The sequence below is a fragment of the Ovis aries genome, chromosome 16 (genome assembly GCF_016772045.2).
Source record: "Ovis aries strain OAR_USU_Benz2616 breed Rambouillet chromosome 16, ARS-UI_Ramb_v3.0, whole genome shotgun sequence".
NCBI lineage: Eukaryota > Metazoa > Chordata > Mammalia > Artiodactyla > Bovidae > Ovis > Ovis aries.
In genome coordinates, this window is record NC_056069.1 from 7,882,593 (window position 1) to 7,899,510 (window position 16,918).

A 16,918-nucleotide genomic window follows, 5' to 3' on the forward strand; every position below is an offset into this window, starting at 1 on the left:
GTTTCAGCTTCCTCAGCTTACAAGGTCAGCAGCCTCTGTACATAAAGAGGCAGAGGCAGAGTAGGTTTGAATACACACACACACACACACACACACACACACACACACATATATAATTTGAACTAGTAGTTTAGTGTTGCAGGAGAGGAGGTGGTGGGGTCAGATATTTTAAAAATGAAAAACAGGTCAGTGGATAGAAAGTAGCTTCCATTTAACCACCATAGACCAGGAGGCATCAGGGGCAGCACCATGATTACTCATATGAAGCACACAGGGATACTAGGGATGATCAAGAATTCAAATTAAATCTCTAGGAATGGAGGGAACCTGGCTACTTTGGAGACAGATGTCAAAAACTAGTGACGCAAAGGCCTAGGTCAGCTTGCAGAGAGCTTTTTTAAAAATAATTTTCCGGTCTCTAAAAACTGAGCATTTCACTGTTTTAAAATAAAAACACTAGATTTCTGAGTTTTGGGAGAAAGCAGAAGATTAGCAACCCTGGGCCCACACCCTCATTTAAAACACAAGCAATGGCTGAGTCATCCTGCCCTCTTCAGGAAAGGGCATGAATTCACCAGTTCACTGCAGTCTCTACCACTATCAGCTCCTTGACAACAAGAGTCCGGGCTGGTTTACTCATTTATTAATATATTTCCTGCCCAATCCCTGAAGACACTGGAGTTGACAACCTCTGCCCAAGGAAAAGGAACTTCTACGTTCAGCCTCATCGTTACATCACATCCAATGGTGATTACATCAAGTGGCCGATTCTGTTTAGTAATTCATTCCATATCAATCAATGGATGACAAATACCAACATTGTAGAGAGCTTCCATTATGCTGCTCACATTGGTACCGCATCTTAGATTCTTTCCTATAACAGGGCCTGACACTCCACAATGTTGACAAGGGGTTAACTGACAGCATCTTCCATCTTTAAGTGAGTCCCTGTGGGCCACAAGATGCTGCATAAGACACGCTATAAAATATTGGGTTCACTGCTATTCTATGCCTCACTCTGTGCTGGCAATGAGATTAAATAACACAGTGCAAAGATAAGTGTTATATGAACAGCCTTATTATCTAATAGCCACTATGGGAGAATGAAGAAAGAAGCCTCTTTACACTTCATAAAACAGGATGGTATTCTCACATTTGGCAGAAGGGACACCACGAATGGAGTTAGCAACTGGTACAGCAGGCCCTACGCAACAGGGATAAAGAGAGTGAGGTACCAGAAAGAAAGAAAGTGAAGTTGCTCAGTTGTGTCTGACTCTTTGCAACCCCGTGGACTGTAGCCTACCAGGCTTCTCCGTCCATGGGATTCTCCAGGCAAGAATACTGGAGTGGGTTACCATTTCTTTCTCCAGGGGATCTTCCTGACCCAGGGATCGAACCCAGGTCTCCTGCACTGGAGGCAGACACTTTAACCTCTGAGCCACCAGGGAAGCAGCATTAATATCTCAGTTGCTGGGAAGTCAGGAATGGGAGGGGAGGGGGTTTCTGAAGGGAAGACCAAGATAGTCAAGCAGCAGAGGGTCCCCTGGTGGCTCAGTCGGTAAAGAATCTGCCTACAATGCAGGAGACCTGGGTTCGATACCTGGGTTGGGAAGATCCCCCGGAGGAGGGCATGGCAACCCACTCCAGTATTCTTGCCTGGAGAATCCCCATGGACAGAGGAGCCTGGTGGGCTGCAGTCCATGGAGCTGCAAAGAGCTGGAGACGACTGAGCAACTAAGCACACACTCACCAACTAGTATCAAAATACTTCAATATTTTCACAGTTGATCAAATTGCTACATCAACTGACTACCAGCCCTGGTTATGATAAATCAACTCATATCATGCTTGGAAAACCAACTGGATGCTTGTTACTGAACACTGTAATCACTGATAATGGGAATATACCACAGGCATGATCCTGTCAATGACCATTTAATTTCACTAGGCATTTCAGGCATTTTCCAAGAAGATGTGGGATTAAAGTAATTGAAATATTCATCACATGGCTGAATACTTACAACAGCTGCGAAGATGTATTTCTGGTCTTTTTCTTGTAAAAAGAGCAGCACATCAGTCAGAAGTAGAGCTAGGATATCTTCAAAGGAAAAAAATTACTAGTATTAAATGAAGCAAACCACAATTCAACGCCCTTATTAAAATTCTCATTTCCTGTTTAAACAAACTAAATATTAAAAAGCTAAGATTTAGTCTAATTACAAAACTTTTAAATGCCTATATTATGATAGCTAAAGGCTTACTTTAGAGATAACATAGGAAGTAAGTGGCATTTAAGTGCATGCTTGTGTGTGTCACTGTTGGTACAGCTAAATCTCCACCAAAATTTAATGTTGTAGTTTTCAAAAATGGAAGAAAAATATTCAGTGAAAACCAAGGTCCTATTAAGTCCAGTGGCCAGTGTTGACACCTCAGGCAAGGTGCTAGCTACAGAATCATTCCTTAAGGATCAGAATAAACTGTCTTAGACTCTGACCAGACCAACAGATGACTGCTCGGTAGCGAACACCCCCAATGTCAACATGTATATTCATGCATTATGTCACTCAGTACCAAAGATGTTTAGAGTTTATTTCTCTCCTCAATGGTCTGAGCCCTGGGCTGGCTTGGCACACAATAGACTCTGGGTGTGTAGGCATATTTTCCAGAACAATATTTCCATGCCACCAATTAGGATTCTCAGTACCTTTGATTCAGACATCACAAACTTGAAAACCCATGCAACACTTAGGAAGCCTTTTGCTTGGGGGCAGCAAACTCTCCCCAAAGGTATGTAGGGTGGGCCACCTCTGTCTGTTGAGGTTTCCAACTCGACCCTACAGAAATCTTTCCACTGACCCACAGTTTGTGTGTGTGCCTGCACTGCTGAACCATTTTTCTTTGGAAAATCTGTCCTCTATTAAATGAATAATGTGCATTAGAGAAAAACTGGTCTGTTAGAGCCACAATACCTTTGAAACGACCTGTAGCAGTTTTCCAATAGACAAGGCCATCGTATAACAGGGTCCTCTCTTTACTCATCAGTGCCTGTTTCCTAAACACATGGCCATTTTTGAGCTTGGTGTATGTTTTGTTTTCGATCTTATTTAGGATCTCAAGCCATTTTTGTTTTTTCTCGTATTCACTGACTTTTAAATCCACAGCTGCAATCATGTCTTTAATTAAGCAAAGTGCTTTGCATAAGTCTCTCTGTTCTTCAGTGCTCTCTGCATGGGAAAAAGAAAGGACACCAAGCAATAAGCCAGAGTGCTCTGGGAGACACTTTTTCTTCAATGTTAAAAAAAAAAAAGTTAAATACATCATCTAAAGAGCAGAAATCCCATAGCAAAAATGTTGGATTAACTTCAAATATTAGGGAGTTTGGGACTGATATGTACACAGTGGTACATTTAAAATGGACAACCAACAAGAACCTACTGTATAGTACATGCAACTCTGCTGAATATTATGTAACAATCTAGATAGGAACATGCGTAACTGAATCACTTTATTGTACCCCTGAAACTATCACAACACTGTTAATCAACTAAATGCCAATATTTAAAAAAGAGGGAAAAAAATCAAATATTCTATCATCACTCTGCATCCCTCCTGCCTCAAAGGATGGTTAAAATGTGTCCTTAAGAAGATTTACTTATCAGATACTTCAGCAGGAACACTGTGACAACATGATGTCTGAGTTCTAGAGACTGGTCTGACCTTCTTCCCTGAAGCAGTGACTGTCATATCCCAAGTTCAGCCTTCCTTCCACCTGCCCAGACATGAGTAATCAAGCAGTCCCCATACCAAGCTCCTCAGAACTTCTCTGAGCTACAAGCCCAACCTGGAATCCTTTCCCGAAAGGAGGCTGCAATGTGACTGCAATGGACACCAGGCTCATTTCCCTTCCTGGACCCCTTGCTCCATAAAAAGTAACATTCAAAGTTACAGTTTACAACTGAATTAGCATAAAGATAAATATACTAATATGATGTATCAAAACATCTTTTCAGCCTCAAGAATTGGGACCAAGGCACTGTGCTGAGTGGCTAAGTCAGCTATGCCAACAGAGCAGAGAATCATCAGCCCAACTACGATTCTTTGAAATCCAGGCCAAAGCTCTTATCTCTAGACTATCTGAAGAGCAACTTCTGGAGGAGTTTCTGCAACAGCTTCCTGGAGCTTCTGATGAAGTGAATTTTACTATTTCCTAACTTTGATGTTTAAAAAACTAATTGATGTTTATTGAGGTGAATGGAACTGAAAGGGAAAGTTTCAGCAAGTCAGACACCACTAGAAGGAGAGAAGAAAGAAAGTCGACAGAGAAAATAAAAGATTCTCTGGAGCCTAGAGCACCAGAAGTAAATACGCAGAAAGAGCAGTGGAATGGAATAAGGACTTGTCCTCCAAAGGATCTAAACATTCCAGGCTCTAAATGCCTTAAACGGGTACATGAAGGCTTAGTCAGTCAACCAAGCAACAGGTTGTGACACCACGGTTAACAAGGGAGATTTTCTCATTGCCCACGATAGAGCCTACTGCCTTTACTTTGCGACCTTACTACCCTGTCACTCACCTAGGCTGCAGTCCCCACCACCAAAAATAAAGATTCTTCTTTATAAAGAGTGTATTTCAAATATAGGAAAGCTGAGTAGAGAAAATCAAAGTTGAATTACAAAGTGACTTAAAATAAGGCAAGAAAAGGCTCCAAGTCTTCTGATCTTCAGGGATAAATCACTGTCTTAACAGCCTGCAACTCAAAAGTGTAGGAATATGCGTGCCACCCAGAAGTCTTGTCAGGAATGCTGGCCTTGGGTTCTGCCTCAGTCGTACTGAAGCAGACTCTGCTTGTAAACAAGATCTCCAGGTGAAGGGTATCTAATCAGGTTCCAAAAGCACTGCCCTGGTAGAGTCCCAGGAGCTCGTGGGCCCAGAAGCTCTGGGGGAGAGGTCTGACTGATCTACGGAGGCAGTGTTCACTCAGTCACTGTGACAGCTACACCTGAGGAGCCGGAATTCACACTTCTCACTTCTGACACACCAAGTCGCAATCACTGTCTCACATGCTACCTGGAATTTGACATGGGACAACTCTTGGAGCAGCAGTAGCTGACCTCACACAACCTGACAGCTCTTAGACGCACATTAAAATTAAGAAAGAAAATATAACCATGATACAAATGGAAAGTCTTAATTTTGTTTCCATTCTTTCACCAAGAACAAAATTATGAAGCATGTCTCTATATTGTGCTTATATTTTCTTGTATATTAATTATACAAAGCAATAAAAGATGGGACATAAGGAATGGGTGCTACCATTCCTGACTGAACTCACATTCTAATGTAACTAAAAAAATGGAAAGACTGTCATGAGTCTCTACTCACCGAGACCCCTACCAATGAAAGGATGTTAAGAGCTGACTTTTTAGAGTGGGCAATATCATTTTCATGGTCTTCAAGTCAACTGACCATAATAAAGATAATAAAAACAGCTCCCACTCATCAAGCACCTTATTTACGTTAGGCTGTATACTGAGCACTTTCTGAGGCCATCTTATTTAACCCTCACACCAATCCCATAAGACAAGGACTAGTATTGTCACTTGGTAGTGGAGAACACTGAGGCTCATTTCATTACCTTGCCCACCTAATGAGCGGCAGAGCCAAGTATCTGTGATGGCCATGCGAATTTACAGTCACACCAAAGCCCTTGTTGACATAATACACTACCTTCCTAATAACTCACTCATGATCAACAAGCCTGATCCTTGAGGAACAGGCCCTTGTACCTATCCATTCACTGCACTGTTCTATTATTGATAACCTATTTGTACCCGCCACAGGACTACCTATTGAACTAATAACCCCTCAAGGAGCTTACAGAACAGCCATGTGGATTAACAGAGCCTCAGAGGATTCCCAGACATTAGTCTTCGATGAGTTGACAGGGTCAAAAATAGCTCCTTCATAAATTATCCTCAGTCTAACAAATCACTGCTGGGAGGGTAATAGGAAGATGAAGAAGAAGAGGTATTAAGGTTTGGATATAGGGGAAATAAAGATGGAAAAGGCAGGGTCAGAGTATGAGGAAGCCTACTTGCTTTGGGCTGCTTGGAGGCATTCAGACTACTGGCCAAGTCACATCATGAAAGAGAACTTTTCAAAATGGATCCAAATCCTAAGGCTTTACAGTTTTTCTATAATGAACAATCTTTATGAATCAGATGCCACAATCATTGATAGCTGTTTACAACACCTCGGCTACATTTGAACCTAACGAAAGAGGCAAATGTTGATCCCAGAAGTCATCACTCACCCTTTGTGTACTGCAATATCCTTTCCACCAAGACAGGGTACTTTGTGATGCGCTGAGTGACCAGCAGAATGCATTCTGGAATTCCTCGGCGTCGAGCCAGAAGATTACTATTTCGGAGCTTAAAATATATATGCATATATATTTTAATAGACACAAACACCACCTGCATTTTCTTTTTAGGTAGGAATTTAACAATACAAAGAATCTGCAATGGTATCATTCTATTCAGACAAACATGCATGACCATTCATTAAAACAACACTATTTTCATTAAATTGTATACTTTGAAATTAATATCAACCCAAATCTCCAAGATTAATAAGTTTCAAGTTACTCTGATATAGTTAATTCCAAAATGAGCAAGTTTTAACACATGTAAGTGCTAAAGATTCATGAATAACAAAAGTTTTGAAAAACAGTCAGAAATCAGTTATATTTTGAACAGGAGTTTGCAATTAACTATTTGTTTTCCCAACAGGTTTTCCTCTATATTTGTTGTTCTTTATTTTAGTACTTAAAGTTTCCTCCATCAGGGCAACTTTTTTCTAAAAACCTCAGTCTTCCTTTCAAGTTCTTAATACACATGTATTTTTTTTTTTTAAAGGAGAATCTGGTAGCATTCCTAGAACGGTAGATGAAAAAAATAGGGTCTGTGAAACTCTAAGGGACAAATTCCTTCAATAAGTTGGACACCAAAAAATGGGATGGGGCACATTCAATTTAAAGGTGATTAAAAACATAAGCCCTGCACACAATATCTAAACCTCGGTCAGATCCTAATTTAAGCAATCCAATTTTATGAGATAATCAGGGAATTTTGAATACTGGACAACTCTTTGAAGATATTAAAGAATTATTGTTTATTTAAGTGTAATAACTCCACTGTAATTTTTAAAAATATATATTGTTCAGAGATACAAGTTATATATGAAATGAGGTGCATTACAGATTTGCTTGAAATTAATCCAGTGGGGCTGAAGTAGATTCTTTATTTTTACTGTGACTCTTCTGACTTATTACTTGTCACAGCATGAAATAGCTTCATAAGATACTACAAAGGTGCTCAGAAGTATGGACAACATGTCTTCACAAATACAAATACAAAAGCAAATTATTTGGGAGAATATTTTACTAACACAGAAAAAGCAGTCTTCTATCTTGGCCAGAAACATATCACTTCCTTCTTCCCTGAAAAACAGTACCTAGATGTGAAACTTGCTTAGATCATGTAAAAAACAAGCATGAACTTTACATTGGCTTACCATTTTGTAAGAGTTTTAAAATACTTGCCTTAATAAAATTCTGAAACTTTTTATTCTGCTGGAGTTCTTTAAAGAGGCTAACAGCCTCTTTGTGATGGCTACAGAATTCCCCATATATTTTCTTCATTTTATTTGCATTTTCTTCTGAAAACTGAGAAGAATAACATTTCAATGATGGTTTGAAAATTTAGTCAGTTCTAAGTGGCTCAGAGGGTAAAGCGTATGCCTGCAATGCAGGAGACCCAGGTTCAATCCTTGGGTTGGGAAGATCCTCTGGAGAAGGAAGTGGCAACCCACTCCAGTACTCTTGCCTGGAAAATTCCATGGACGGAGGAGCCTGGTAGGCTACAACCCATGGGGAGTCGGACATGACTGAACAACTTCACTTTCACCTTTTGAACACTAAAAAGAACATGCAATTTTCATATAGTTCAATGCATTCTTTGCATATAAAGCATAAATTCCTGGGATTTCTGACCACAATCAGTTCTCTTCCATAGATACCTTTTAAAGAAAGAGGACGTAATCAACAGGTAAGAGGAAGACATCAACATAATGTGATTCTATGATATTGAACTAACTCAACTATCAATAGCCAAATGAAAAACAGTTGCTATCTACTATACTCTGTGTGTTTACACAACTTTATAATTTCGATCTGCAGTCTTAAGGAAAGGCATGGGGCATATTCAGGGATCCTCAGGAAAACTGACGTTTACATTGGCTAATGGATCATGTCCACGAACCCAGTGCTCAGTTAGGAATTTGATTTTTGTCATCACAAATGGATCAAGAGGCAGGTTATTATTAACCAAGATGACAGAAAAAGATGAGTAACCAGAAGGCCAGTTTATTAACTGATGGTCACAAGTAGAAATAGGGACTGGGTATTTAAAAAACCTTAACCTATAGAAAAATCTCTGTTGAAAAATCTACAAAGAAACCCACTTAGAATCATAAGATGGTAAGGAATCTGCCGAATAATGTGAATGCCTGTCTTTCAGACTCTGATAACCCCACACATACACATCCATGTTGAAGATCACTGCACCAGAAACCCAAATACACCTACACCCCCTTAGAAAGTTCATCACTATTTCTGGACTTTTCAGCTTTGCTCACAGCTTTATCCGTTTGAGGCAAATACATCTCAGGAAATGATTCTTAAACCACCAACAAGAATACACAGGTACCAATCTAATAAAACATACAGAGAGCTTGTGTGCTAAAAACCACACAATGCTGATGAAAAAAAACAAAGAAGATTTAAATAAATACACCACAGTCAGAGATTGGAAGATTCAACACACTTAAAATGTCACTTCTCCTCAAAAGGTTTAATGCAATTCTTAATAAACCTATTAAGTTTTTAGAGATCTAGACATTATTCTAGAATTTATACCAAAGATAAAGGAACCAAAATAGCTAAAAATAATCTTGAAAAGTAATAAAGTGAAAGAACTGTCTACCCAATATCAAGATTTATTATATAACTTATTATTAGATATATTATTACATAACAAGATTTATTATATATGGCCATAACTATCACTATGTAATGATACACATACATCAACAGAACAAAATAGGAACCCAAAATGCCCAGCAGATTTTGACAGAGAGCAAAGCAATTTATTGGAAGATGGCCAGCCCCTTCAACAGACAATATGAGAGCAGCTGAACACCAACAGATGAAAATAAAAAAGAATCTTCACCAAAGTCTCGTATTTTATACAAAAATTAACTCCAAATGGATCACAGACTTAAATGTAAAACATAAACCTATAAAACTTAAAAATGTAAAACTAGGAAAAGAAACATAGGAGAAAATCTTTGGAATCTCATGCTAGATAAAGAGTTCTTAGACTTGAAACCAAGAGCCTGAACCTTAAAGTGAAAACCTTATGAACTTAACCAAAATTACAGAACTTACAGATTTAGAGAAAATATTTACAAACTACCTATCTGCCTGAAGGTTAGTCTCTGGAATAGATAAAGAAATAACAATATTCAACAGTAAGAAAACAATCCAAGTAGAAAATGGGCAAAAGATAAGGACAGACATTTCACCAGACAGGACATGCACATACACGCAAGTAAGCACAAGAAAGATGTCCAACATCATAAGCCACTGGGGAAATGCAATTTAGACCACAATGAGACACTACTACACACCGCTCAGAATAGCTAAGTAAAAAATAGTGACAATTCCAAATGCTGGTGAGGGTGTGGAGAAACTGGTTTACCAGTACATTGTTGATAGGAATGTAGAATGTTACATCCACTCTGGAAAACGGTTGTCAGTTTCTTATAAAATTAAACATGCAACTACCAACCATACAACCCAGAAACTGTACTCCCAGGCACTGATCCCAGAGAAATGATAACTTAAACACGCATACAAATCTGCATGTGACGGCTCATGTGCTGACACGTGCATGGATCCCCAGAAGGTTCAGCGGTAAAGAATCCACTTGCCAATGCAGGAGACATGGGTTCAATCCCTGGATCAAGAAGATCCTCTGGAGAAGGAAATGGCAAGCCACTCCAGTATTCTTGCCTGGGAAATCCCAGGGACAGAGGAGCCTGGTGGGCTACAGCCCCTGGGGTCACAAAGAGTTGAACACGACTGAGCAACTGAGCACACCAGCAATAATCAGGTGCTTTTGAATAAGTGAATGATTAACAAACTGTGGCATATCCACACCACAGCATACAACCGACACACACAGCCATCCGAATGATGGAGAGAACTGTGCTGAGTGAAAAGAAGTCACTCCAAAAGGGACATACTGTGTATATAATCTGTGTAACATGTATATAATTTATATGTCATGATTGAAATGACCGAGAACAGATCAGTGATGGCCAGCAGTTGGAGACAAGAGAGAAATAGGTGTGGCTATATAATGGCCAGATGAGGAATCTTCATGATGACACCAACGTTCTATAATTTTGTTGTATCTCTATCAGCACCTCGGCCGATACATAATGAGATTATTACCGGCGGAAAATAATTTTAAAATGCCAAACCCCAGACCCAGTGCTATCAAACAACACACTAGGTAGGGGGTGGGTACACAGGATATCTCATTCTTAAGCTTTAAGAGACATCTATGTACCTGAAATTGGAAAACCATTGCTATATACCCACTATGCTCCACATGTTCAGAATTCCTCATCAACACAAGTTCCCACTGACTCAATTACCATCACATTCCACTCAGCCTCCTGAGGTCTGGAGTCTAAGACTGGAATGTGGGATTTCCCCAGACCCGCTCACACGCCCTTCAGCAGCTTGCGCACCCTCTGTTCCCACAGAGCCACTCCCACAGCCGCTGGCTGAGGACTTTGCTACTATATTGTTCAGGAGACAATTTTATTTACACAGTATTGGAAGGAAGCCCGCCACACCAACTAAGCGTGTCCACGAACAGGAACACAAAAGCAGACTTAATCCTTTCTCTGAATACCAAGGATTTCCCCCCAGTTGGAGAAGTGTGTGCTTTATCCAAAAGACTGCCAGGCTTTACCCTGTGCTAACAGCCAGCTTCCCAAACCTTGTCCTCAATTTCCACACAAATTAAAAAACTGGTAGAAATGTGAAACTTTTGTCAACTATGAAAGCAATGAAAGAACAAAAAAATATTTTAAATGATTAGAATTAAAAGTCATGATTGTATCAAGGGAAGAAAGATAGATGGAAATACTTTCAAATGATAAAATAATCTTGCACTTCATTTTTGAAAGCACTCAGATTCAAGTTCACAAAGACACAATTAGACATTTTCATTCAAGCTGTCTTGCAAAGTACTTTACTCTCTCTTAACCTGGCACTGTATATGTTTGGGATGAATTATGAAGATACAACAGGTCGAGGACTTTAAAGATAAGATGCAAAACATTCAGCACTTTGATTAGAAACTTAACACTAGTGTGGATTTTTATACAGTGAGACATGAGGGAAAAGATCTGGGGCAATTGTCAGGATTTTTTTTCTTTTTGTGTATTACAAATATTTGTATTTAAGTATATTTAAATGTTTAGTCTATAGACCAACAACTAAACTCCTTTGGTGTCTGTGACAGGGTGAAATTGATAGAAAATTAATATTCTGAATGTGACATTTTGGCATCTACTTAGAGAAAGCCAAACTAAAGTAACTAGTGAGAGATCTCCATGCCTTTCCTCAAAAAGCTTTAAGTGACTACAAAATATAGCCCTGGAGTGAATACCTGGTGTGTTTTTCCTAAGTGATCCATGGTGGTGGTTTAGCTGCTAAATTGTATCCAACTCTTGCAACCCCATGGGCCAGTAGCCTGCCAGGCACCTCTGTCCATGAGATTGTCCAGGCAAGAATACTGGAGTGGTCTAACATTTCCTTCTCCAGAGGATCTTCCCGACCCAGGAATCGAACCTGAGTCTCTTGCATTGCAGGCCCATTCATTCAATAAATATTTATAGTACCCAGCACTGTTCTAGGTATTGAAATAGAGTAGTAACCAAACAGATGAGACTCCCTACCTTACTGGGACTTAAAGACTAGTGATGGTAGCAAGCTTCCCCAGCATGTCCCCATGGTATCTCAAAATAACATACTCTTAACTTAAATCCTAGCTATGCCATTTAACAAGATGTGTGCACTTGGGAAAGTCACTACTTCTCCATACTTGAGTTTTGGGGAGAATAATATTTACCTCACTGTGTAGTGAAGACTAGGTGAGGTAATACGATGGAAGTACCGTAAAAGTCCCTGCCATTTTAAGGCTGCTGGACGCACGTTATTTAACTTCTGCATTAGCATGTTCTGGGGCTTCCCCGGTGGCTCAGCGGTAAAGAATCTACCTGCAGTGCAGGAGGCAGAGGAGATGCGGGTTTGATCCCTGGGTGGAAAAGGTTCCCTGGAGGAGGAAATGGCAACCCACTCCAGTATTCTTGCCCGGAAAATTCCACGGACAGAGGAGCCTGGCGGGCTACAGCCCATAGGGTCACAAAGAGTTAGATACGACTGAGATACATGCACACATTAGCATGTTTTAATGGAGAGCTTCTTTCGGAGAGATCGGAGGCCAATACAAATTGCAACAATACCCTGTTTTTTTTACAGATGAGTGACACAGCCTATTCTCATTGATGCCTCAAACATCCCAAGCACCTAAAAAGTGCCTCCTTCTAGTGAAACGTGCTTATCTCTCAGGCATGAACTCCAGGACTCTCACGATAAGATCTGCCTCACTCCTAAAATTAGGCAGTGCTTATTTCGCAAATACTGATGAGACCATCAAGAGCCAATGGCAGAGGCATGTTATTAGACAGCCCATCACATCAAGAAGAGAATTTTCATAAGGAATTCATTTGTGGCTGCGCCTCCTGCTGGAGACAGTGATAGACAGACGGATGAGCCAGGCATTCTGCAACACAGAAGAGCCATCCACCGGCTGTTAAAAGCTCTCAGATATCGGTCTCACACACCAGCATCAAATAAAAGAAAACCAACTGTCAATAATCATAATGAAATCAATTTCTGTTCCCTGCAGGCTTTGAACACTAGAGAGACTGTACCTTTAGGCTTTGAGATCTTAAGACTTTCAAACCTTTCTCACCTGTTGTACTAGAATATCTCCAATTCGGTTGATGATGAAATTCCTGTCATTGCCTACACAGGATTCCTGCCTTCGCTCCTTCATACTATAGAAGAAATGCTTGTGGATTTCAAGCAACTCGTCTAAACAGGGGAAGATTTTGTCCACAGTGCTGTGGTCCAGCTGCAGCTCCTCTTTCATCCCTTTCCTGAAGATCTCAGACATGATGAACAGGTTCTGGATGTGATGCATTTCTGTCTGCATTAGCTCTGGAACAGGTGAGCAGAAACAAGCTTTAAAACAAGCATCCCTGGAGGCTAACTAGATTTACTGTGCTGATCATTTTGCAACATATATACAAATACCATTAAGTTGTCATGAAACTAACAATGTCATACGTCAGTCAGACTTCAATTTTTTTCAAAAGTATCCCTATTGACCTAAATTTATAGCTAAACACTGTATGTTACGCAAATAAAAGAGGGAAGGTTTAAGAATAACAATACTCTTCTACTATTAAATCAGCATTGACTAAATCTTTAATGTAAGCGCAAAATTATTCTCTTCTTCCCAGATATTACAAGAGGATATGCAAAAGTTAAGCCCAATATATACAGAATCCAATGTATCAAACTTTCATAATATAACCAGCTAACATCTTTAGGTACCTTCAGTTGGGAACCAGTTTTTATTTTGTCCTGAATACTCCATAAAATATAACTTAGTTTGCCTCTTTTTTTTTTTTTTTTTTTGCATTGAGTAGGAGCAAAATTTGAAAAGACCCTGATGCTGGGAAAGATTGAAGGCGGGAGAAGGGGACGACAGAGGATGAGATGGTTGGATAGCATCACTGACTCAATGGACACGAGTTTGAGTAAACTCCAGGAGCTGGTGATGGACAGGGAGGCCTGGCGTGCTGCAGTCCATGGGGTTGCAGAGTTGGACACGACTGAGTGACTGAACTGAACTGAACTGAGGAGCACAATTAGCTTGGTGAATTACACTGAATTAAATACAATAAAGACTATGGTTTTTCCAGTGGTCATGTGTGAATGTGAGAGTTGGACTCTGAAGAAGGCTGAGCGCTGAAGAATTGATGCTTTTGAACTGTGGTGTTGGAGAAGACCCTTGAGAGTCCCTTGGACTGCAAGGAGATCCAACCAGTCCATTCTGAAGGAGATCAGCCCTGGGATTTCTGTGGAAGGAATGATGCTAAAGCTGAAACTCTAGTATTTTGGCCACCTCATGCAAAGAGTTGACTCATTGGAAAAGACTCTGATGCTGGGAGGGATTAGGGGCAGGAGGAGAAGGGGATGACAGAGGATGAGATGGCTGGATGGCATCACTGACTTGATGGATGCGAGTCTGAGTGAACTCCGGGAGTTGGTGATGGACAGGGAGGCCTGGCATGCTGCGATTCATGGGGTCGCAAAGAGTTGGACACGACTGAGCGACTGAACTGAACTGAAATACAATAAAGTTCCTCAATGCATACAACAGTAGGTCCTTTCCATTACTGGGTCTGTCTCCAAAGTTCTACTTTCTCCAAGAGAAACCAATGTGTTATGATCAAGGGACATCATCAAGAAAGTGAAAACAACAATCCATGTAACAGGAGAAAATATTTTATAAGGGACCCGAGTCCAGAATATATAAAGAACTCTTATAACTCAACAATAAAAAAACACAACAGTTCAAAATAGGCAAAAGATTTGAATAGATATTTCTCTAAAGAGATATACTAATAGCCAATGAGCAAATGAAAAGACGAGCAACATCATTAGCCATCAAGGAAAGATATATCAAAACTACCATGAGACACCACATTACGTATACCACCATAATTGTGATTTAAAGGATGAACAATAAAGAAGCCTTGGTAAGGATATGGAGAAATCAAAACCCTCATACATCACTGCTGTGAATGTAAAGTGTTATCGCTGCTTTGGAAAACAGTTCTTCAAAAGGCTCAACATAAAGTTACCATGTGACCCCCAAATTGGAAACAATCCAAAATGACCATCAAGTCATGATCAGAACAAAGTGTGGTATATCTGTACAATGAACTACCACTCATCCACAAAAAGGAGCAGAGTGCTGAATTATATTATAGCACGGATGAACCTTGAAAACAGTATGCTAAGTGAAAGCAGCCAGGCCCCAGGCCTAAATATTGTACGATTTATACCATATGTCCAGAACAGACAAACTCATAGGGACAGAAAATAGATGAGTGGCTTCCAGGTGCTGGTGGGAGGGGAGCCAAGGGGGACGGCTGCTGCTGGGCACAGGGTTTCTTTCTGGAGTATGAAACTGCTCTGGAATTAGACAGTGGTGGATGGTTGCACAACTTTATAAATGTACTAAAACATTACAAATATACTATAACATAGATTTGTACACTGTAAAGGGGTGAACTTTAGATCTCAATTTTTGTGATATATCCATTTTAAAAATACACCATGAGAGAAAACAAAAATTCACCATTACTAAGAGCATCAGAAGTGTTCTAGACTAATGAGTACTTCCAAACCCACATACAGGTTTTAAAAAAGAATACAAAATATCAGACATGGAGGGAAAACAAATCAAAATGTGGCTTTGTTTATTATTTTATCATAAACAAAACTCTCTACCCACTAATTTATTATTATTATTATTATTGTATCCTACCACATTTTTAACACCTACTCTGTACTAAGTATCTACCATGTCACTTCATTTAATCCATTAATCCATCATGACCCCAAATATAAGAATGATTTTTTTTATCTTTAAAAGCCAATGAAGAAAAGAGGGTAAATGATTTTCCCTGGAACATAAGAGTTTCTGGCCCAAAGGCCCATGCTCTGAACCACACTGCACGATAATTCAACCCAAATGGGTCAGACTATTTTTAATAATATATGAAATCAAGAAATAAAAGAATAAGATTACAATATAAGAAATTGCATAGGAAGTACTAAAGGGCAGCACCACCCTTTCCAAGGAAAGTCCCTCCTCCACAGCTCTCAGCTGACCTCACAGCATGCACGCACATCGGCTCATCTGACCTGCATAACCACCTCACGCAGGGGAGGAGGGGCCCTAGTCACCACCAGACTTTGTAGTGCTTTGCACACACAGGATTAGTGAAAACTAAGGGCTACGCTCATGTTTAAACTTAAGGTGCCTTCTTGGAACCACTTTCCAGCATCTACTTTATACTTGAAAAATTTTAAAGCTTCGTTTTTTTCCTAACTACTCTATCATCTAACCTTCCCTAATTCAGACTGCCTTCACCCCAAATAGCATGAAACCATAAAAGCTCCCACAGTTGCACCCCACACTCAGCACTGCCACTCTCGGTCACACGGGATACTAGTCCCAGGGCCGTCAGCCCCACCGCATCTCTGTGAGTGACCGTCCCTGGCGTGTGCAGGCAAACTACGAGGCCGGAAATGCAGCGGCCTTGACTACCCACCTTAAAAATGCGAAGAGTCTCTGTGATTCTTACAACAGAAGAGGCAAACGAGTAGAGACCAGGCCTAACTCAACTTGAAAAGGGTAGAAGAAATCAGACCTGCTTTGTACCAAGCACGTACCATGCCTCCTTTAAGCCTCACAACATTTTGATCCTCAGCCTCATTATCCCCATTTTACAAAAGGAAAAACTGAATTTCCGGTGAGTTACTATTATACCTGAGACTAAGTGACTAGGAAATGGTAGAACCAGAATTTGAACTCCGGCTTGAATCCGTGCTCTTTCCTCGGCACCACAC

The 16,918-nt window shown here is 40.2% G+C and overlaps 1 protein-coding gene across 9 annotated transcripts in view; it reads right to left on the minus strand.

Moving 5' to 3' along the window:
- Positions 1-16,918, minus strand: part of ARHGEF28 (Rho guanine nucleotide exchange factor 28) — a 350,771-nt gene that overhangs the window by 62,943 nt on the left and 270,910 nt on the right. For all 9 annotated transcript variants that reach the window (XM_060400313.1, XM_060400314.1, XM_060400312.1 and 6 more), the window contains 5 exons: positions 13,179-13,426; positions 7,604-7,726; positions 6,314-6,431; positions 2,970-3,224; positions 2,022-2,098 (listed from right to left, as the gene is read on the minus strand). In XM_060400313.1, coding sequence (XP_060256296.1) covers positions 2,022-2,098; positions 2,970-3,224; positions 6,314-6,431; positions 7,604-7,726; positions 13,179-13,426 — 821 coding nt within the window. The remainder of the gene's footprint in view (positions 1-2,021; positions 2,099-2,969; positions 3,225-6,313; positions 6,432-7,603; positions 7,727-13,178; positions 13,427-16,918) is intronic.